This window comes from Drosophila yakuba, chromosome 3R (assembly GCF_016746365.2).
Source record: "Drosophila yakuba strain Tai18E2 chromosome 3R, Prin_Dyak_Tai18E2_2.1, whole genome shotgun sequence".
NCBI lineage: Eukaryota > Metazoa > Arthropoda > Insecta > Diptera > Drosophilidae > Drosophila > Drosophila yakuba.
This window is the reverse complement of record NC_052530.2, coordinates 14,117,133-14,139,427: the sequence shown is the minus strand read 5'-3', so window position 1 is coordinate 14,139,427 and position 22,295 is coordinate 14,117,133. Positions and strand designations below refer to the sequence as shown.

Here is a 22,295-nt window from a genome sequence, read left to right as displayed (position 1 = left end):
AATGCATTTAATACGGTAAATTTAAACCATTAAAACCAGAATTTAAAAAATGTCTTAATTATTGGAATAATTATCTAGCGCCAGTGAATTAAGTAACGGTTTGCGCTAACAGCATATTTAACATTGCTACCAACAGTGACATGTAAACTAACATCAATTTAAAAGTCATATACCGGCTACACGAGGGAAAATATCGATGTTGCCAAGTATCGATAATTAAATCGATTTTATTACAGCTGCTCCGTTGTTATTGTTTCATCAATTTAAATAAAACTTATTTTTACGACTAAATGACGGCCAATTTGTTAAACCTGAACGTGGACACGCTGTTTGAGCAGCACAGCGTGTCCGAGATAGACGCGGTGCACAAAAAGATCCAGTCGGTGGTGGAGAACAAGCGCGAGGAGTTGCGCACCCATGTCGGGTAAGTGATGTGGCACATCCAGATCTACGGCAATAAACGTTTTTAATCTTGAAGGGAGCGGTACCGGGATCTTCTGCAGGCGGCAGACACCATTGCGGCGATGCAAACGTCGGCCGGCACACTTATGGAGCAAGTGCAACACGTGCAGGCCAATTGCCGCAGTCTTAACGAGCAGCAGCTCCTGGGCTTTCAGTCTACTGCCAATGCAAGCGCCAAAGATGCCGTACTGCAGGAGAGGAACGCCGGAAAGAAGCTGCAGACCTACTACGGTACAATGGCTCAGATCAAGTTACTCACTGCCCTGCCGGAACTTATCTGGACACACTTGGACAATGATCGCTTCTATGCCGCAACCGAGTTGTTCATCTTCAGTCGACACATAAGCACAGGCTTGCAACTGGATGGCCAGAGTACGCTGATGCAGAAACTTCCTGTTGCGCGCAAGCAATGGGAAATCCTGCGTCCCTTTCACGTTACCATCAAACAAGCCATACTGACTGCACTGGAGAGGGAGGAACTTCTTTCCGAAATGGCTGTGGACTGCCTGCAGAGCCTTCTCTTGCTAGACAAAAGCGATCTCAGTGCTGTGCTAAAATCCTTCTTGAACCTCCGCTCATCAGCCTTTCTAAACTGTCTGCAAAGCGGACCATCGGAGCCACGTCGCGTCAAGGATCGCATCCTGGCTAGCTTAAACGTGCTCAACAGCACCGTGGACCTGCTGGACAAGTGTCTTTTGGGTAACTTGACATTTGTATATAAGCACACAAGTACTGAATCAATTAAGATTATCAAAAAGATCTCTAGTAGAAACTACCTACCATTCGAGTAATCCCCCTTTTTTTCTCTTCTACAGGTGATAGCCTACTTTTTAGCCGCCTGGAGGAATGTGCCTCTTCTACGTGTCCACCCAGCATCAACCGAATGGAGAGTAGTGAGCGCCAGCTAGTTCATCTTTTACCCGATATCATCGCCGGTTTTAGGCCACAATTTGAAGTTCCTCAGCTAACACCTGAGCAGATGGGTTCTTCACTCCAACAATGGCTAGATAAAATGAATGCCTTGGCAGCGGCTCACTTGCAGCAAGTCTTTGCATTAGTTAGCAACATGCAGACGATCCAGGACATCAAATCAGCGGCCAGGACTAATGGTCGACCGGAATTCGTTCGCCTAGAACAGCAACTGCATCTAAAGCATAGCCAGTTAGACTTCTACGCCAGAAAGTACGTGCCGTTGATCAACGCCAGAGTGCGAGAGATAATTCGCAGCAGCTGGTCGTCCGCTATGAAGCAGACCTACGAACAGGTACTCTTGCTTATCGAATCCGGACAGTCGCAGCCGCCTCAACAAATTTGGCGAGAGCAGAGTGATGATTTGCCTTTAAGCTTGGCGGCAGCGCTCAGCGATCAACCAAAGCGACTGGCTAATAGAACAAAAGGCTACGATGGCGCTACAATAGAACTGTGCAAACGTTTTGATTCACATCTTACGAATATCGTCCAGGAGCTGAATGTTATGTTACAGGAACCAACGACGAGAGTTGAGGACAAGGTTTCACTTATCGAGTTTCTGCGCGAAACGGCCGAGGAGCAGTTGACAGAGTATTTGACCAACTTGAAAGGTCTACAGCTAAGGGAACGCCCTGCTCTGCTCCTGGCGTTGCGAAATAGTCTCGCCTTGGTGGAACTGTGCCCCAATTTAAAACTGTGCTTCTGTCAGCCGTCCAGTTGGCGGCAGTGGACCGACAATTCGTCGGGAGTGGGAATCGAGCATTGGCAGCGCATTTGCGGCCTGATCGAAGAGGAGATGCTATCCTTTTGGCTGCTTATTGTTGACGATGTGTTGGCTGGCCATAATTGCGATGAGAAACTGCCGAAGGTCATTAATCACGAAGTGGTTCTTAGCGATTTTGCGGTAAATATATTAAAAGAAATTTGTCTACATCGTAACCTAATTAAATTCTTGAGCAGCTTTGGCAGACTTTGACACTGGAACAGCGTGACGAGGACCAGGAGCAGAGTGTACAGTCCACCATTCGAATCCCCAGTCAGCCGCGACTCTCTCTGCAGACGTATCTTCACCAGCTAATTCAGGCGTTAAATTTGGTTGTTCCCCAAACTCTGCCACCGAAGGTATTGCAAGCATTTATTAAGCGCCTCATAGAAAAACTGCTCCGCCACTACGAAGGATTGGCACACGCGGAATGCACCAAAGCCAGTCAGAATATTGCCCTGCAATTATACTTTGATCTTAAGTTCCTGGAGCGCGTGTTCTCCATTTCTCGGGAGGAGCGGACTCTCTACGACCAGATCCACGCCCAGCAGAACCAACTGCGGGACTGCATAGATCCCTTCGATTTCGAGCTGTTTGCCGAGCACATAACCGCGCATGTGTCTCGAGCTGCAAGCCGTCTGCAGGGTGAACTGGGAGTGCTCACACCCTCGCCAGCTGCTCCCAGTCAGGCCGCAACAGCTGCCAGTTCTTTGGCCCATGAGTCAGATCCCAATGTGCTATGTTTGAGCTCCTCCGGATCTACGTCGCTGTGGTTCCCTTTGCTGCCCATTGTGATGCCCCAAGCTGCCGGAAGAGTTAATAGCACTGAGCGGACATCGCTGGCACTGGAGCCCGTGGAGAAGGTAAGTAAAAATAGTTAAGACATACGGGGCTGTCGACTTTGGCTTCAAGTGTATTATTTTTAATTAGATTTGAGCATCTGTTCTGGATTTCAAATCTCTTATATGTTTTACTATTTAGAAGAATATTTATTATTCGAAACTGAGTAGCTGAAGAATCAATTTGACAGCCCTACCTACATATATACATATCTAAGGTTATCTTTCACCAACTTTATGGAGTTATAATGCTGCGTTCCCATGTTTCTTTCATAGGATTTCTATCGATTGCATTGCTAAGTCAATAGTTTCAACATTTACTCTGGTTGGGTAGTAATGGTATTTGATTGTTGATACTTTGTTATCATTCCTCGTTTGCATGCTGCATGATATTGATTGCTTAACCAATACTTATTAATAGTGAGCAAAATAGCCTCATTGCTCTTATTAGGTGCTCCATTTCCAAATTCGGAAACCTCTTCAAGCTGAAGCAGCAGTTTAATTAAACTAATTTGGTCCATCCAGCAATAAATAAACCAGAATGCCGCAAGACAAATTTTAATTAGGTGCAACTTTCTGCCACCCCTTCCTAGCCGCTCCTCCCTCCGCACTTCGCCCGCAAGTGGTTGGCAAAAGTTTCTCTTGAAACCCAACCCGAAATTTCCAAGTGGATGGCCAGAACATCGGCAGAATGATTATGTATATATTACGGTCGCGTATACGAGTGCTTTAGATGCTAATTAATGAATCGCTGCAATTATTGAAATCAAATCGCTGGGCAAATGTTAATTTATGGCCGTGGCTACTTGGCCGTTACTCGCATGTTTTGTAATTAGCTGCGATCTCCGACGGTATAAATCGTTCTCTAATTATGTCTGCTTTCCATTTGCTGCTGTTTGTTGCTGTTTGTTGCTCGCGATAAATCTGAGAGACCAACGGCAAATTAACAGATTAATCAGACAAACTACCAATTAATAGTACTAATTAATTAATAACATTTCTCTTTATCCCTCTATCTCTGCTTTCACCGATAGACGGCGACAACGACGCCGACGAGGAAGTCGGGTGGCAATGGAGCCCGCAAGGGAGACAGCAGCAAATCCAAATCCAGCGCAGCTTCCTTCTTCGGGATGTCCCAGGAGTGGTTTCGCTAGAGGATTCAAATCAAGTGGCCTGTGAAGTGCAGTCGAGTGGAATGCAAATGGGAGCGCGGAGCACCATTGTTAAGCCGAGCATTCAAAATGTTTAACCTATATCCAAACATACTTGTAGAGCAGGCGGGCAGCGCCCAGTAATTGTAAGAAAGTCACATACAGTATAGAAATATACACCCTGATATCACTTTTAATTTCAACTTAACTCTAAATTTGTAATTTTTAATGCGCTTTGATGTTGCCACGGTTGCTATTTCTTGCCTCCCTTCTTGCCACCGCCTGCGGCTGCCTTTTGGTCCTGTCCTTTCTTGGCTCCACCTTTGTCACCGCCGCCTCCATCGCCGCCTTTGTTTTTATTTCCGGAGCCACCTCCGCCGCCGCCTCCACCACCGCCGCCCTTTTTCTGTGGGCAAAGAAACACGGAAAGATTTCGCTTTGAGCTGGGACCGAGCAAATAACGAGCCACGGTTGTTTAAGGTTGCGCAGCAAAGTCAGTAAATGAGAAAAAAGTTAGTTGTGCCAGTGGTTTGGATTGCAATGGGGAGACCCTTACTCCAACGGGCCAGAAATTCTTTAATTACATACAGCAGCAGCTATTATCCGCATGATAATAAAGTAATCATTTTCTGTCCCCTTATTTGTTCTAAAAAAGTGTATTAATTAAAACAGGTTGTACTAAGCACCTTTCTAAAAAAGTTGTATCTTATGTTTAAACTTAAAGTTTCAAGTCAATCTGAATAAAGTTCTTCATTAATTCGGCATTGCTCTTATAAATGGTCAGGAAACGCAGAAATTTTTGTTTTTGAAAGTTGGACAACAAATTATTTTAACATTGTGGAAAAGTAAGGCCAAAGTTAAATAATGTTAAATTGCTACTTAGAAGTTTATTGGGACCATGAATGGGCACTGAATGGCACTAAGATGAGGATTACAAGTAGTTAGACTCACAATTAGTACGCAAGTTGCATAACACAAATATTGCTTACATTGCCGCCGCCTCCACTACCGCCACCTCCTCCTCCTCCGCCGCCGCCGCCTCCTTTATTTTTACCCATTCTATCAACTTCTCGGAAAGGCAATTATTTTATTTATTTGGTTTAGTTTGCGGTGCTCGCTGTTGGTTTTGGCTAGAGTAAACTTATGCCACAGCTGGCAAATTGCAACTAATAAGCAGCACCATTGCCGCAAAGCGAAATGCATGAAATTAAATCATTTGGCCAAAAAAAGGAGGCCAAAATAAACGTTGAGAGCAAAACACAAAATGCGCAACAGCCAACGGCAAATGGCGAATGGCGGAAGGGGAAGGCGCCAATGAATTTGGGCGGCGATGGGATGGCGTAGGGAATGGGTTGGGATGACCCGGGGGATTTGGCCCCGGGTATAGGAGACCTGGCTGCAATGGCCAATGGCTCTTAAATGATTTAATCATCGCCCCGGCACCTCTCTTTGCGGCCGGAAGAAATGGGAAGCATTTCTCTCGCGGCGACCATTGGATTATTTTGTAGTGCTTCTCCTTCATCGCTTTTGGCTCTTTGCTTCCGATTGCGATTCTGTTTCGGTTTCGGTTTGGGTTTTGCATTTGCGTTTGCATTTGGCCATATGCGCCCATGGCAATGGCAATGGCATTGACATTGGCCACCTCTCGCATTCCTGGTCTGCGGCCAATGGAAGGCAATACGTCGGTAATCCCACGGCTCAGTCGCGAATCCCACGGATACGGGCAGTGCAACAAGATGCTATTTATAGATGCAACGAGAATCGATGGTGATAGCCTAGGCCAAGAGAGATTTCGCCGGATTTCAATCGGAAAGAAATGGCCCAGAGGGCGATTGAATGCGCTAATGTATGCAGAAAGAGAGGAGTCGGAAAATTGAATGAGGTGATAAACCAGAGAACGGCAGAATTGATTATGGGCTTATGGAAGTAATTTGAGTGCAGAATATGGCCAACCAAGGAAAAAAGTTAATCGGTTCAGATAAATTGATTAAATCTCTTTTACACTTTCTATATACCTGTTTATTTTATAACACTATGTGAACAAAAACAACGAAACGATGAGTTCTATTATGATATATGATTATTTTTAATACATTGTATAAGCTAGTTCCGACCAAATTACAATTAAAAACTTTAAAGAGAAAACTTACCTCGCTGATTTACCTTCACAGCTGTTCTTTAATCACTACCTCAGTTCAGCAGAAGGATTCCTAATTGGAATGGAATACATTTAACAGCTTTCCACCTGCCTGCGTTCCAAAGAAAACTGTCCGAGTCTGATTTTCTTCATATGCTAATTACAGTTATCAAAAAGTTTTTCTGTCGCTGCCACCGGACACTGGAAACTCAATGCATACATAATGAGATATTCTACTTTTCCTACAGCTTTTCCTCTGGCGCTCCCAGTTTTCCCCCCCAAACAGATGTCGGAAAATAGAGGGAGACAGAGCAGAAGACGGGACACCCGTCGGTGTCAGCTAATTAAATTAGATGTTCTATATGGTGAGCCGTAAGTGAAACCGATATCACCCGATGAAAATGAAAACACCACGTCGAGGAGAACTCAACAAGTCGAAATCTGCACATGGCAACTAGCGCGGAGCCAAATTAGAAGTGAAAAGTATGAAATAAGCTCATAAAATTACGCTCACACATGCTCTGGAAACGCATTTCTAGCAGAGAAGATGGGAATGGAATTGAAAACGGGAATGGGAATGGAAAAGGGGAGACCCGAATCCGCAGGCGAGGCTAACAAAGTCGCAGGTCCGGACATTTGCTGCAGGTGCGGCAGGCGAAACTTGCACCTGAAAGATAAACCCTCCTCACCTGCCGCGCTGGCCGGACACTTTGAATTTAAACGAAATGGGCGGACTTTCTGGGAATGGCTAAATACATACATACGGAAAAGCGAGAGAGACAGTCGGGATAAGTAAGGAATTGGCTCTGTAAAAGTGCGGAACTTTAATTAAGTTTTGGTTCTCCCAGCTGACTGACATCTTGAATTACAAATGAAAAACTTGTGTGCAGCAGCAGAAGGGGATGCGGCCAAAGGAAACGGGCCAAAAAGAAGCGACACAAAAAAAGATTTAAAAAAAGTATAAATAAAAAAAATGAAATGAAAGAAAAGAAAAGTGAGTGAAAAACCAGGAAAAACCAGTGCATAATAACACACTGAACTGCAAGAGGTGGAGCTGCAGGAGCAAAAAGCAGTTCCTGCAACAGAATGCGAATAAGTTGCACAGCCAGCAACTCACGAAAAGAAAATAAAGAAAACCCGAACCACTGGGCGGGAAACCCAAACAACTACCTTAGCCAGTTAGCCAGCCAGTTAGCCGCTATAAGAATGCCCAACTAACTGGGACCGCGAACATCTTTCAACTGGCCGGCCCTTAAAGTACGCGGATCCCAAAATCGAACAAGAGCAGCAGCGACCAAAGTATGTATGTCCATTCATGGACAGCCGGAGGGAATTCTTCCGGCGGAAGGGTGTACACGGACTACCCTTAGATAAGCCAATGCCGATTATAAAATTCTATTTCCTCCGTTTCACGTAATTCCCGCCCTGGATGACGATAGTTTCAGCTCGTAGAAATTAATTCCCCACTTCAATTCATAACCCGATAAGATTACCACAAATCAAAGCAAACCAGAGCCAGAGTGCAATGTCGGGTGAGTGATGTCGGGTACATAAACCACCAGAGGAACCTTATCAAAACCCCATTAAGCCATTACAACTAAGCCCACACAGCAAGTATAGACTTAGTTCCCGGGCACTTCGCTTTTAACTACCCAAAACAACATTATCGTAAGCCTACTTATCGATGAATGAAATGGAAAGCTAAAGCTGTTGAAAATCTGCTTTGATGATCCGATGTGTAATCATTGTTACTACGTGTTGAGAAGTTATACTATATTTTTAGTATTAATAAAACAGAAATTGTTAATAAAATGTAAAGCCAGCAGTACCCCAGATTTTTGTATTTACCACGGTAAAACCCTAAGAGCAACCACAAGTCTCCTGCAACCGGAACTTTATCCACGAACGAACTTCATCATCGGCAGCCTTGCCGCAGAATTGGGTTTTAGTTCACGTGCCACCGGGAACGGAAAGTTGATTTTCTCTGCCGGCTGCCATTGCTGGAAAATCAGGAAACAGATGTTTGCAAATATCTTGCAAGCGAACTTTTTCGCCAAGGTATTTAAATAACGTTTTCGTTGCACCAACTTTTTGTCAGCCGCAGCGCAGAAAAACGTCAAAAATGTAAGAAAAAGCATTGAGAGATGTGTTCAGAGCAACCAGACTTCGAATTTTGGGCTCCGTTCATATCTTGTGTAAATGAAACGAGAGTTTAAGATTTATATATAGGATTTTATTATCTAAGGCGATATGGGTGCAGTGGTCATAAAACATGTAATCTAAGTGCACACCGCATAAGTCCCTTAGTGGGAGTCCTCGATAAGGCATGGAGTATTTACCTAGGCCTCAGCGAAGGATACTTCTAAATAAAATCAGTTTCTTACAAAAACTCAATGAGGAAAGTCTAATTATTTTGACTCCCTTTCAGATGGCAAAAGGAAAATCCATTCAATTTCACTGAATGGGGGTATTTCATTTGGTGGGGGTGTATTTCATTTCCCGAATTATCGTGGCTCTGTTGAATAGGGTATCATGTTGTATTAATATCCAACGGCTGGCTAAATATACCTCAAAGTTATCCGAAGGTAAACATATCATGAGCGCGTGTGCATATCGATAATCCATTGGTGACTAATTAAAATGTGGGAAAAAGCTGAAACTTTCCATTCAGTTCCTAGTATCACGCATTTAAAAGCATAAGGTATTCCCAGATTAAAGTCCAAAGTTTATTAACCAAATGTTACGTTCCCCAAAAAAACTAGGGGGTTTTTATATATATAAATATATATAGCAGAGGCTAAAGGGCTTGTGTTGAAAAAAATAATATCTCCTGAAAACGATTACTTTTCTGTCGTATGTCTCGTTACATAAGTCCTGCAGATAAGGGGGAATACACAACCCGGAACAAAGATAAAGCCCTCTGGCAATTAGGGATGGGGCTGTTCCCATTCACAGGCTAGTGGTCAAAAGTTAATAGCTCTTATCACGACTAAGGACACCCTTCAATTAAAGAACCTAACGCAAGCCATCCGATTAGTTTCAATAAATATATGCAGACATGCCAGTCGGGTGGTCAACTTTGGTCAATGCCTTTTATCTTTCATTGATACCTTGCACTTAACCTAGGCTATGCTTATCATCTTCAGATAAGCTCTTGGGGATCCGTGTCTTTATAAGTAGCCCCTCCGAGCGAATAGCTCCACAGATAGTGGTCGATCTTTCGGGTGTGCATTCAACCTTTATTGCAGCAAAAATGTCCAAGTTACCGTGCAGCTACGATGCGGAAAACAAGATCTGGAAGGGTATTCCACAGAACAACCCCTTCAAGCCGGAGACCTCTCTGGGTCGCATCATCTTCAAGAACATGAGGAACTGGCCCAAGAACGTGTGTCAGGTGAGTGACGAGGTGGAGTCGGATCTGCTCCGAGGACTTCCCTAATGCACAGTGTTTCTTCAGATTTCCGACTCCGAGGGTGTGGAGGTCACCTACGGACAGGCTCTCACCTGGGCTATTCGCATTGCCCAGCACCTGAAGAGCCGCGGTCTCGGCCACAAGGATATCATTGGCATCTCTGCCAGGAACACCACCTACATCATGCCCACGGCCGTGGCTTGTTTCTTCCATGGCACTCCCTTCCAGTCAGCCAATCCCATTCTCGAGGAATGTACGTATTATCACCAAGAAGATTATTGGTTATGGCATAGCTTTGTGTCATAATTTTGTTACCGCATAACACTGCGGAAAATTATATAAATTACTAGTATCAAGGTACATCCTTTTAAAATAATATTTTAATATACTTTAGCTACACTCAAGCACCTGTACACCATTTCCAAGCCAAAGATCATCTTTACCGATGCCGATCACTATGACAAACTGTACTCGGCCACCAGCGAGTTCAAGCCAGAGATTATCCTAACCACCGGCACTCGGGATGGTATTCTCAGCATTCAGGATCTGCTGCATCCGACAAAGACAGAGTTCTTCTATCAGTGAGTGTTTCGTACATAGTTCTATAGATGCCGTGTGTTATTGAAAATGTATTCCACCTATGCTAGGCCTACCCCGCTGAAGGAAGGACCTTCGCAAACCGTTGCGATCCTCACTTCATCCGGAACTACAGGAATGCCCAAGGCTGTGTGCATCTCAAACGACATTCTGACCCAAGAGACAGTGTAAGTTAAACTATAATCAAACCTTTATATAGACATAATCAAATTTATACCCAAATTGAAGGGAAACTTATAAAACGTTTTCGAACACTTTACAGATTCGTTAATGGTTACGATACCATCTTCATTTCGGCCAGCTTGGACTGGATCACTGGGCTGTGGGCCACCATCTTCAGCACGGTCAACGGATGCACCAGGATCATCAGCAGCAAGCCCTTCGCCGCGGACTACTTTGTGTACTTGGTAAGCAAGTACAGCATCACGTATGCACTGATTCCGCCGGAGCACTGCTGTTCCCTGCTGGACTGCCCCAGCGCCACTCCGGAGAAGTTGGGCAGCCTCACGAAGCTGAACTTCGGAGGCGGACGGATGACACAGGCCACAGTTGAGAGGATCAAGAAGCTTGCTCCCAATGGTGTGCTGAACTCGTCTTACGGCATGACCGAGGTGGGATTCATAGTGTTCAACCACGGACACTTAAAGCTCACCGCTGCGGGCAACCCCTTGCCCGGAATCCAGGTGAAGATCGTGGACGACGATGGCAACCAACTGGGTGTGAACCAGACCGGCGAAATCATTGTGCACAATGGCTTCAGCTGGAACGGATACTTTGCCGATCCGGTGGCCACCAAGGAGATGCAAGACGAGGGGGGCTGGTTCCACACTGGCGACATGGGCTACTTCGACGAGGACGACTACCTCTACATGACGGACCGCAAGAAGGAGGTGCTCAAGTGGAAGGGTCTGCAGATGTGGCCCGCCGAGGTGGAGGCGGTCATCGACGAGCTGCCGGAGGTGAAGCGGGTGTGCGTGATCGGGGTGTACGACGAGACCCAGGGTGATGTGCCTGGTGCCCTGGTTGTCCGGGAGGATAATGCCACTCTGACCGCCCAGCAGGTGATTGACCACGTGGCCAAGCGACTGCCCGACATCCAGAAGCAGCTGCGAGCAGGTGTCCAGTTCGCCGATGAGATTCCCCAGAACTACAATGGAAAGGCCGTTCGTCGATATGCCCGCGATCTCTTCGTCGCCTTGTCCAAGAAGAACTGAAAACCGAGAACTGCCGTGCTTTCGTTTGGAATAATTTATCCTTGATTAAGTTTTTTAAGTTAGGCAAACCCGCTGTTCGATTTCTTTCGTCTTAATTTGCCCTTCAAATGCGACGATGCCATTTGAAGGCGACGTTCAATTCTGTGAATAATGTATATGTGCACTTTTAAATAAACAAAATGCTGAAGTATAAGAAGGGCATATATTTCCAGGTCATATTATATGTATAACATAACAGTATGTTGTCCTTTGATTTTGATAAAATTAAGGAAGAGAACATTTCATTTATCTAATATTTATAACGTTAAAGGTCTTCTAGATTCCCAAAAATAGGTACACATTCAATATATGTTATACATTTCTATATATTTAATAGGTAGACTGAGTGAAGACTTTTAAAATAATTCCTTAAAGTGTTTCGTTAAACCGACTTCATTAATATTGATCAAGTTTACCTACCATATCCTGTGGCAGGGACACATCACAAATCTCTGTAAAATACCCACAGCCCCAATAACATTTCAAAAAACAATTGCCGACAACATTTGATTAACGCTGCCATCCCATCAATTTGGTTATAAAAATATTGTGTGAGTTTGGGCGGGAATTTGGGCCATAACTCAACTCGAATTGTGTCGCTGCTTCTTTATGGCTAAACACTTTCATTGGGTAAACAAAGAATTGCCATTTTGCGTCAAGGGCCCTGACTCCTCCCCCGCCATCCGATAAAAAGCATTTTATTTAGTCATAAAAATCGCACGCATCGAATTGGCCAGGGGTTACCAAGGGGTGCCAAATCACGGGGGCCACACGAAAAAAAGAAGCTTTTCACGAAATTAAAGGTAAATAAAATGTTTATGAGTGGAGAGCAAAGCGCTCATATGATTTCACATTCGATTGAATAACATTTACACACGCAGGCGAGCGCCGCACGGAGGATTCGCAATCTGTGCCCGGATCTCAATGCTCTATGCTCCATGTTCCGTGCTCCGTGCTCCGTGCTCCCGGCCCCCGAATCCGTGGAATCCTTAGCTGGCTGAGGGATGCCAGGCACCCAAAGACGGGCAATAAATTCAAACATGTGCACATAAATTTTTATTTCGATTTGCTGAGCCGCTGTCAGTGATGTCCTGTCCCTCCCCGCTCTTCACCATCCGGTTTTATGAACTGTGAATATGCGCATGATGAAGTTGCCAAAGGATCTCGGCGGAAGTGAATCGTTCGGCATGCGGTTCCCTCGCTGTGCGTGTGTTTGTGTGGGCGCCCGTCAAAAGGGGGCGCATGCAGGAGGGGGCGTGGCAGCCGTCGACGGCTTCGCAAATTATTGCATCACGGTATGCTGGTAAATCAGGCGATGGGCGAAATGCCCATATTATCGGCACAAAATTAAAGGTGTTGTACCGGCATTTGGGGATCAAATTCTTGGCAATTTTGGTTGGTAGTAATTCGACTTATAGCACTATCAACTCTAAATATTCATTCCATTGCTGGATATAATCTTTGACTACTTTATAGAGAAAATGTGTGTCTGATGGGAAAAAATAATAAAAGCAAATTTTTCAAGCAGTCAGACATTTGGAAATGGAAATTTTAATGTTGAATATAGTTGGTAAGGCGTTATTTATTGCCCCGGAAATCGATGGTTTTGTCCACTGTTTCGGAAGCAGCGCCACGAGGAGAAATCGTTGCCGTCAGTCAATTGACTTGTCTAAAAGGGGGGAATTGGATTGGGAATGCGGAAGTCAGTGGCCAACGATCCCCCCGCTTGCATAAGTCAAATATCGAAAACGTCAGACGCTGATTGAAGACCCCCGAAAGCCAGACTGCAGCAGTTCAATCAAGCTTGAAATATGCAGAAATCAAAAAATAGCTAGGGTGACAGAACAAAAAATGAAGAAATGCATGCAAAAAGTGCGATTGACCTTTGCCTCTTGTGAGAATTGAACTCACGGCCCCTGGTTTACAAGACCAGTGCTCTGCCACTGAGCTAAAGAGGCTCACGTTTTGAGGGCGGCAAAAAAGCCAATTTAAGCGTCCCATTTGGGTACTGGGTTTTGGGTTCTGCAACCGAAAGATATATCTGGTCGGCGAAACATAAAAGAACAATAAACACGTGTTTAAACAGTTGTCAGCACCGATAACTGCTCGAGTTTCGAATGCGGCCGAGAGGTACGCAAGTATCCATTCATTTGGGCAATCACTCAGTTGGGTTGGCTAATTAAAACTGTGGAGATGGATCCCAATTACCGTTTTCCCGAGATGTAGCTTTCAGTTTTCAGCTTTCATCTGCCAACTGTCTATCTGTCTGTCTGCCGTCTCGTTGTATCGGTAATTGATAGACTGGTGCACTGAGGCAAATACTCGCACTCGCACTCGTGTTCGAATGCAGCACTCACTCTCTCGAGTCTGTTTATTTGGCAAATTGGCAAATCAATTGCCCGAACTGAATAAGCTGCCACACATCAGCAGCACCATCAGCACCATCAGCACCAGCAGCACCTGAGATGTCGCGTTCTATCAGATATACATATGTCTCTCGAGGCAGCAGACACCGCAAAAGTAATTGGCACAATCAATGAAATTAATTGAACGCATCGAAATCTTGTATGATCTTTGCCAAACTCATTTGCGGTGAAATTCGGGAAGCCAAATGCAGATGGGTGTAGAATTGTCAACCACAAGCGAAACCACTTTAAGTTTAAATATTTGTCCAAGTTCCTTAAGAAATAGAGTGCCTGGAGTTTCATATGTTAATTCTGGAATTGATTTCAATTTACAGGTGTCCCAAAGTATGCTGTAAAAGCAAAGCCAAATCTCTAGGTACCTTGAAAGGGGAATTCAAATCTTTTCTTGATTTTTAAGCCCATATAGTATGCCCCCACCCCATGCATATCCATATATTATCGTTCCCATACTGCTCATTGCTAACCACTTTCTGTTCAAATATTTAGACATGTGCCCAGCAGCCTGGCATTATTCCTTAAAGCACTCACTTAGCCTGGGGTCATAATTCATTCAAGCTGCTCAGTCCTAAGACCGACGGCAAACACACTGGAGTGCAGGACTCACCGAGGAAAGAAGTCGTTGAACAATTTCGCTGCCAGTTGGATCCACTTATAAAGTGCAGAAACACGTATACGCACCGTTGCTTTGGCAGAACTCAGAACTCCCCCTTGGGCAGATTATCTGGCAGAAACAGCAGCATACTTAACAACTATTTATCGAGTTTTTCAATATTTTTAATGCCACTTTAAATACTTGACGCGATTATTTTCCACCGATTTTCCTCAGCATGCACACAAATACCTATCCATATATATATATTTATATATATATATATATATAGAAACCCCGATTCTGCCCTCAGCCAGCACTTTTTGATCCCGCGAAAGCAAAGTTTCAAGTGCCAAACACACGCAAACTTTTTGCTCTGTTGCAGCAGCATGCAAGTTTGCTGCCACCGAGAGACATAAAACTTTTATAGAAGTTATTAAAAGTGCGACGAAATAAGGAAGGCTGAAGGGGTTGAACTGAGGGGCGGAGAAGAAGGGTTCGGATCTGGTAGCAGGTTTCAGCGACGAAGAGTTGGCAGAAAGAGAGAGAAATGATTCATTTGCCATTCAATAAATCTTCGCTTTACTTTACTACAACAGGCAGCTGGCCGGCAGTTCTCACTTTCTCACACTCGAAGGAAAATCACTGCCAGTCACGAGAAATGAGGTCTACAATTAAACAGCACTTAATTTGATTAATTCGTTTTAGGCAGGAAGTTAATTGAGTAAATTAAATAGTATGTTTAATGACTACATAAAAGTGTTAAAACCCGGTTTTTAAAATTAGATATTTTAAGCTGGCTCTATATATTTATTATTGAGATCAGCTTGGACTGCTTACAGTTGACGCAAAAACAAAGACTTAATAAGTTAACTTCTTAATTTTATAAATTATTATCAATAACTTAGTTTCATCACCCTTTTCTTTGAGTTTACGCGCTGAGCTCGGTTTTCGCGCTGCTGCATCGGACGGATGCTTTAAGTAATGACCATCAACGGCTGGACGCCGACGGCGCCAGTTTGTACATTGTTATCTGCTAAGGACTGCGGGACTATGTATAGTATAAGCCGAGTGCAAGGTGCAAGGCCCAAAGCCAAAGCCAAGCCCATGCCCAAACCCAGGTCCAACTCCATATCCCCCGGCCCAAAGTCGCCTGACTTCCCCTTCCCGCTGCCATTCATTATTCAAACGCATTAACAGAAGTTGTCCGGCTGGAGCAGGACAATTTTCGTGATATCCTTGACTTGGCATAACTTTGTCCGAGGAGCCCAGGGCTGGGCCAGTCACTACTGTTCCTGCTGCTCCATGTACTACGCCTGCCCTTGTTCCTAGTCCTGGTTCTGCAAAAAGTTTCCCTGCTGCACTCGAACAATAACAGAGCCAAGTATTTAAATGCAAATTAGCCCCAAATGATGCAATCATAATGCAAGTGGCTCCAGGACCAGACCCAAAGGCTCCAGGGAATGAGGAAGCGATGGGGATAAAACGGTTAGGAGACTGTTCCTGTACCAGGTTCGCTTTTAATTTCCACTTGCCTGGGCGCATTTAGCACAATTTGGCAGCCACTCATAATTTCCACTTCTTTTTCTTGCGCTCAAATTAATTTCCACCTCTATTTTGTTATCCTCACTGAAATACTTGCTGCCTCGACTCGGGCTCGTTTGGGTGCGGAAGATAAATGCATTTCAACACATGTTGTTGAAAGTTAATTTCCGAAAAACGTTGCTCATTTATTGTTAAATGTGCATTTAGTTTTCTTTCGTCTGTTTGCCATCCCTTTTTTCACGCTCCTACTGTGGTAATGCCTTTTTGATGGTTGGATTTGGATTCAGGCATTTCTTGCCTGATGCACTTTAAATGAGCGGAGTTGGTCAAGCCTTTGAAGTGGCCCAGTCCGGAATTATTCAAATGTTCTCTCGCATTCGCATTCGTATTCGCATTCCCACGAAATGGCCGGAGTTCAAATCTTTGGCCCACAGCTAACTATTTCCAGCTGCTGCAAAAATGGCCAAAACTTGGCAAATCGAATAGCCGGCTCGACCACAAACAGAATCAGCCAGCACCCGAAATGAGCAACTTGAGAATTGAACTCGATGCCAGAACAAAGAACACACAGTTCGCACAATCCGCACAATCCTCACAATCCCAACAATCCGGGTGGGCAGGAGCAACTTTTGGTGTTATAATCTGTACCAAATTTAAGTGCTCTTGATATTGCTAATTAACACACAGCCATTCGCACATGCATGAAAGCCATTTGCGAAATTGGAAAAACAAAGACAACGAGCCACCAAAGACTTTTTGCGCTTCTCGGTTGCAGGGTGTAATTGTGATTGGGTTGGTGTTGCTCTTGGCTGCCAGTTCATTATTTGGCCAGCTGCTCCTGGATCAGATATTTCCCTGTATTGAGCTCTGCACTTGGAAGTGGTCCAAAGAGCTCAACTCGTTTTTTGGTTCAGTAAGGCACTGCAACGGGGCGTATGCGTGATATGCGATGATGTGCGACAACAATGCTGGCCGAGAAATTTCGACGAAACTTTTCAGATATCCAGTGCATGGTGTCTTTGGGGCGGAATGTGGCAATGAACGCTTGAGAACACACTTTAAAGTCCATTAGCGTTGAGTGGCCACAAAAGCAAAAGTAGCAGGCAAAGCAACTCCAGAATCAAATCAAACAATTGCAAGTCGCATTGCATATTTATTTATGTATATTCGAATGTACTACAGACGTTCATATTTAGCACAATTTATTCAATTGACAAATTTGCAGTCTGCGACATTTGTCACAAGAAAATATAAATGTCCACAATGAGGAGAAATATTTTTGTCCATTATTTGTGTTACTCTGCGGTTGTCAAAATATTGATCTCCATATAAAGCCAAGGGAAAATCTTTTTCGCTTTTTATTGCAGCTACTTTATTGAAGTTTTGTGGCAGAATAAAAAAAGAATCAGAAGAAGCAAAAGAAGCCAAGAGATATTCCATGAAATATTGTAACTGCTGCAAATTATCGTTCTTCGTTGCTAACATAAAACTTTTACCACCACCACCACCACGACGACCAGCAATTCTGCCATTCAGCCAGTCCGCCCTCCAGAAAACCATCGAATAACTCTATGCAAATGACTCAGACATTTTGCAATTGATGCTGCTCGGGGGAATGGAAATGCAAGACTTGCGAACCGGCTTAAAGTTCTTTAAAATACGCAAAATACGCTTTCAACGAAACCCGACTGCATTGCTGTGCTCATGAAGTTACCAATTATTATGGGCCATGTGGCTGGGGCACGTAATGAAATTGCTTTCAGCTTAATTCCATTGATTCTGATTGCCGATATCATTGGTCGCAGTAGAAACCATGTCGGGCATTAGCAGGAGACACGACTCGCCATTTCTCCGGAAATCTTCGATAATTTCACATAATCCACAAACCCACCCACTCACACACATGGAACACCCTCCCGACAGACAACAAACAGAGCAGAACAATAGCCACAATGGCATTGGCAATCAGCACTTGAGATAGGATGCACTGGAATTAAACTGTTTTTTTCAATAAACTTCTTTAATAAACGGCTAAGGTTTATAAAAGAGAATTCCTAATTTATTGAAAGTGCTGACAAGCAGAATTGGAGGTTGATTTTCGTGGCTTGTCTAATGAGTATTAGTGGATTATAAACTTAAATAAATATGCCTTACTTAAGGAAAACTTGCATACAATCCCCAGTAATTTAACAAAAAATCCATTAAATGTAGTAAAACTGGCAAAAAGAATATTTTGGATATGCCTTTTTTTAAAACCTGCATAGATATCTAATTGCTATGCTCAGATAAAAACTATTAAGCCGTTTTTTCGCTGTGCAGAAGAGCTTGTTGTGAGTTTGTGGCTTTGGAACAATGTCGCAGTGACTGACTGAGAAAATGAGTGGGAAACTGGCTGGGAAATGGGTCATGAGGCGCTCCGAAAGGGTTCATGACGAGACATTGGCATTGGCCGACAGTTGGCTGGCTACAAAGTATGAAACACAGAAAAAGAAACTTTCGCCATTCCCAGTGCAAACACGATGCGGGCAACTTTCAACATTTACTGCTCGGTGGCTGTTGTAACAAAGTTACAAGTAGCATTTGAAACTTGTCCTGCGACTTGTCCGGGAGCTTCCTATTGCCGCTGTCCCCCATTGCGTATGAGTGATTTTTATGAGCGTCTCTTCACGTCATGCGTGTTTGTTTCTTGTCTGCCCCTAGTTGTCCCTCCCCCTCCTTTCTGGTGTTCATCACTGAGCCCGAGGGCAGACGCAATTATATGAACATGACAAGTGCAATTTACCAGGGGCTCAACTTTCATCCTCCTCACCTCAATGACCTCCCCGATTTGGTCCACGATTCCTGTCTTTGGTCTGCCTTTTGTTGTGTTCGGCCAAATCAAATTAAACGACCTAATTGTATAAACTAGCCCTTGGATCAACTTTTCCATAGAAAATTAGACAAACTTTATATATTTAAGCCAAACATGTTCAAAAAGACTATGAATTTCCCGGAATTATTTCGATGTTTGAGCAGACAGTGTCCACTGAACCGAGACTGCACCAATAAATTAAGTTGGAATTTGGCCTCCATGAAGGTTTTCAGAAAATTCTAACCCAGTTAATTAAATTCCCGCCCGGAGCCGGGTGAAAAATCTGGGTTCTGACTGCCGTAATTAAGCTGTCAGAACGGATTCAGACTGGAGGAGATCTCACCTAAGTCACAACTCATAACTCATGTGGCCTCGGGCGAATGGGAGGAACAGGAGCTATGTGTCAGGATATTAGTCTCGAGATGTGCATATGACAAATCTGAAAAGTTTCTAGCCAAGATTTTGGCTCGTTTCGAGTCGCTCCACATTTTTCCTTTGCAAGCCGCAAAAGTTTGCGGATGCAGAATGCAAAGTAATCGAGGGCCTTAACCGGAGTTTTAGCTTTAAGTTGTTTGACTTTGACTTTCAACAAAGGAAATCTTCCAACTCGCTGTTTGCTGCTCATTTTTCCCACAGCTAATTGCGCGGTGTCCCAGAACGGAGGAGTGGAAACGGAGCGCCGGGCTGAGCCATTGGGCACACAGGGGGAGGGATAATGTCATAAATCACCATGGATATATGCATAAATTATCGCCTGAGCTCTCCCAGCGACCAGCGACCAGCGGCCGGCGAAGTCAATTCCCAGCAAAAGGCGGAGGCTGCGAAAGTTAAAAAACAACGCTCACGATAAGCGAAGCGACATTTAAGGATTTAACGAGAAAAAATCGCTGTCACGAGGACGCATCGTTTTAATCAGTGGAAGACAGCTACTGTACCGCCTCGTCCTTCGCTTTATTCAGCACCATCCGCTGCACGGTGGACGGATTTACGTTTTTAATGTTAAAATGTGGAGTAGAGTTATTAAAACTTAAAAGAAACTGTTTCTATTGTAGTTTTTAATGTGTTCGAGGGACCGAAAGGTTCTTTTAATAATTTATCCAGATAGAATCCTATAATATTAATTAATTTATCAAATTTTGAAATTAAGTGTACTTAACATGTAAATGTTACGCACTATAAAAACAATTCAGTTAAACTTATTTAGACAGATTTTGGGGGCCTAAGCCACTGTCCTCCGGCACGTGCTCATGTCCAGCTGCCCCGGCTTCTCTTCTCCAAACGCGTTCCTTGCGTCTTCGCCTCTGAAATGGTAGCAATATTTTGTCAGGCCAAAGTCAACAGCCGGCAGGCAGCAGACGCCAGGACCCGAAAGACAAAGCTCCTCCCGGCGGGACGTGGACGAAATTTACATTGGCGTTGCAAAGTATGCAACGCATATTTTTACATCACTTCTGTTTGCCTTTCTCCCAGAGCCACAGCTCGGCGGCAGGACCAACAGAGGGCCAGAGGAGAGGCAGAAAGAGCGTTTTATACATTTAAATGTATTTATTTTTCCCGGAGCCAAAGGCAAACCGAGTGCCGCAGGACTTCTGCCGTCTGGAATGTGCTCGAAAAAGGTGTGGGCAAAGGAAGTGCCGGAGGACAAGGGAACAGGCTGGGGCCTTAAATTATTATATTGATAGCTTATGGGTGGGAAAGGGCTAATCTGGTAATCAGGTTAAGAATTTATTCGGCTTAACACATTTGTGTTTGGTGCTGGGGGAACCAAGAGCTTAAAGTTCGCTAGCCATTGCTAAAGAAAACACGCTGTCATAGCATATTAAAAACTTTAAATTTTTTTAAGGTCCTAAAAGAACTCGTCACTTGATAAATTTTGCAATAAACACAATCAGAATCGATCTCTTTCATATGCATTTTTCGCTGAACTTTGGCAGCTTATCTATCTGAACACCGACCACGTGCAGGACCTGCTGGGATGCGAATATCCCCGTTCGGATGCAGTAATCCAGGGGCATCCTTTGGACGTACATGGCCAGGAATCCGCCGACGAAGGCATCGCCACAACCATTGGTGTCGAAAACCTCGCCCTGTTTTACGGGCGGAACGGGGTATTCAAGAACGCGATCGTTTTCCTGGAAGACGAGAACAGGACACACCGCATCCGTGATCATAACCAGTCGGGGTCGGATATTTGCCTTGGGCATTTTCTGCAGCCGAGAGCCGATCTCAAAGATATTCTTCGTCTTCCAGTCGTTGGAGTCGCTGTATGCAATGGCCTCTTCCTTATTGCAGATGATTATATCCACGTACGGCTGGATGTTGGCCAGGGCTTCCTTTTGCATCTGCAGCACAAACACGGCGCTGAAGTTGAGGATCATAATTCGATTGGTCTCGCTGCACATCCTTGCCACCCGTTCGACGGCAGGAGGGCAAACGGCCAGGAAGAAGCCCGTGAAGTAGAAGTACTCGGCACGATCCAAGGGGCAGAGGTTCTCCTCCTCGTCAATCCAGTCGTCGTTGAAGAGAGAGGCAGCTCCCAAGTTGGCCACCAAGGAGCGGTTTGGGCCGTTGATGATCACCGCACAAGAGCCTGAGTAATGAAAACGAAGTTTATGTAGCTATTTTACTATGCAAAACAATTTATTACTCAAATTTCGTTCAATTACTAAGTATGTTCATACCTGTCGGCAGCTCTTCCTTCAGCTGGTAGAGGGTAAGCAGGCCATCGGCTTTGGCCCTCTTTTCGATGCGGTCACCCAGCTTATCCTTGCCCACGGCCCCCACGAATACGGCTCGAAATGGAGTCTGCACGATCCACTGGAAGATCCGCATCGAGTTTTGACAGGCTCCGCCCGCCGAATAGATGACGTTCTCCATGTTCATCAGTTCATCGAACAGGGCATCGTGCTTTTCATCAGCAATGATCGCGGCATTCGCTTCCAGGCCGTACTTCTCCAGGATAACATTATCTTCCACGGTGCAGGTGATGTCCAGCAGGGGGTTGCCAAAACCCATGAGTACTCCCTCTGGCAGATCCATTCTTCGGGGTTCCTGACGATCGCAGAAACTCCTGAAGGAAACTCCTCGGGAAGCGCCACCAGAATAAAGTTGGTAAAATGGGTGGATCGGAGTTCTTTGTAAAAACCGGAATGATTTTATACTAAAATTAAACATTCCCAATTTTAGAGCCTCGCCGATTCTTGAGAACTCCTACACCCGATGGATTGTAGTCCTATCTGTTGTTCATGCTGTACTGTATACTGTAGTATACTGTTTACTTTGATTGATGTGACGAAATTTA

General features: G+C 44.5%; 4 protein-coding genes and 1 non-coding gene across 6 annotated transcripts; 2 read left to right on the top strand and 3 right to left on the bottom strand.

The window, feature by feature from the left end:
• The first annotated feature begins 223 nt into the window (after positions 1-223).
• On the top strand, positions 224-4,392 carry LOC6536770 (conserved oligomeric Golgi complex subunit 1). Of its 2 annotated transcripts, XM_015192460.2 has the most exons (6): positions 224-424; positions 479-1,161; positions 1,278-2,335; positions 2,392-3,057; positions 3,310-3,372; positions 4,068-4,203. In XM_015192460.2, exons 1-5 carry the CDS (start codon positions 291-293, stop codon positions 3,331-3,333), a joined length of 2,565 nt encoding a protein of 854 aa, XP_015047946.1. In that variant the 5' UTR covers positions 224-290; the 3' UTR covers positions 3,334-3,372; positions 4,068-4,203. The 2 variants fall into 2 exon arrangements, with proteins under 2 accessions (XP_015047946.1, XP_002097341.1); XM_002097305.4 differs by lacking the exon at positions 3,310-3,372 and having other exon boundaries at positions 4,068-4,392.
• On the bottom strand, positions 4,345-5,369 carry LOC6536769 (rRNA 2'-O-methyltransferase fibrillarin). Its single transcript, XM_002097304.4, has 2 exons — positions 5,174-5,369; positions 4,345-4,590 (listed from the first exon to the last, which is right to left on the bottom strand). Exons 1-2 carry the CDS (start codon positions 5,240-5,242, stop codon positions 4,438-4,440), a joined length of 222 nt encoding a protein of 73 aa, XP_002097340.1. The 5' UTR covers positions 5,243-5,369; the 3' UTR covers positions 4,345-4,437.
• A 4,149-nt stretch (positions 5,370-9,518) lies between these two features.
• LOC6536768 (4-coumarate--CoA ligase 1) lies at positions 9,519-11,737 on the top strand. Its single transcript, XM_002097303.4, has 5 exons — positions 9,519-9,715; positions 9,779-9,986; positions 10,128-10,314; positions 10,381-10,497; positions 10,593-11,737. Exons 1-5 carry the CDS (start codon positions 9,575-9,577, stop codon positions 11,542-11,544), a joined length of 1,605 nt encoding a protein of 534 aa, XP_002097339.1. The 5' UTR covers positions 9,519-9,574; the 3' UTR covers positions 11,545-11,737.
• Positions 11,738-13,469: 1,732 nt separating this feature from the next.
• Positions 13,470-13,541, bottom strand: Trnat-ugu. Its single transcript has one exon. It is a non-coding gene; the product is annotated as a tRNA-Thr (tRNA).
• Positions 13,542-20,698: 7,157 nt separating this feature from the next.
• LOC6536766 (adenosine kinase) lies at positions 20,699-22,295 on the bottom strand. The gene is made up of 2 exons (XM_002097302.4): positions 21,676-22,295; positions 20,699-21,584 (listed from the first exon to the last, which is right to left on the bottom strand). The coding sequence occupies exons 1-2, from the start codon at positions 22,166-22,168 to the stop codon at positions 20,899-20,901; spliced, it is 1,179 nt and encodes a 392-aa protein (XP_002097338.2). The 5' UTR covers positions 22,169-22,295; the 3' UTR covers positions 20,699-20,898.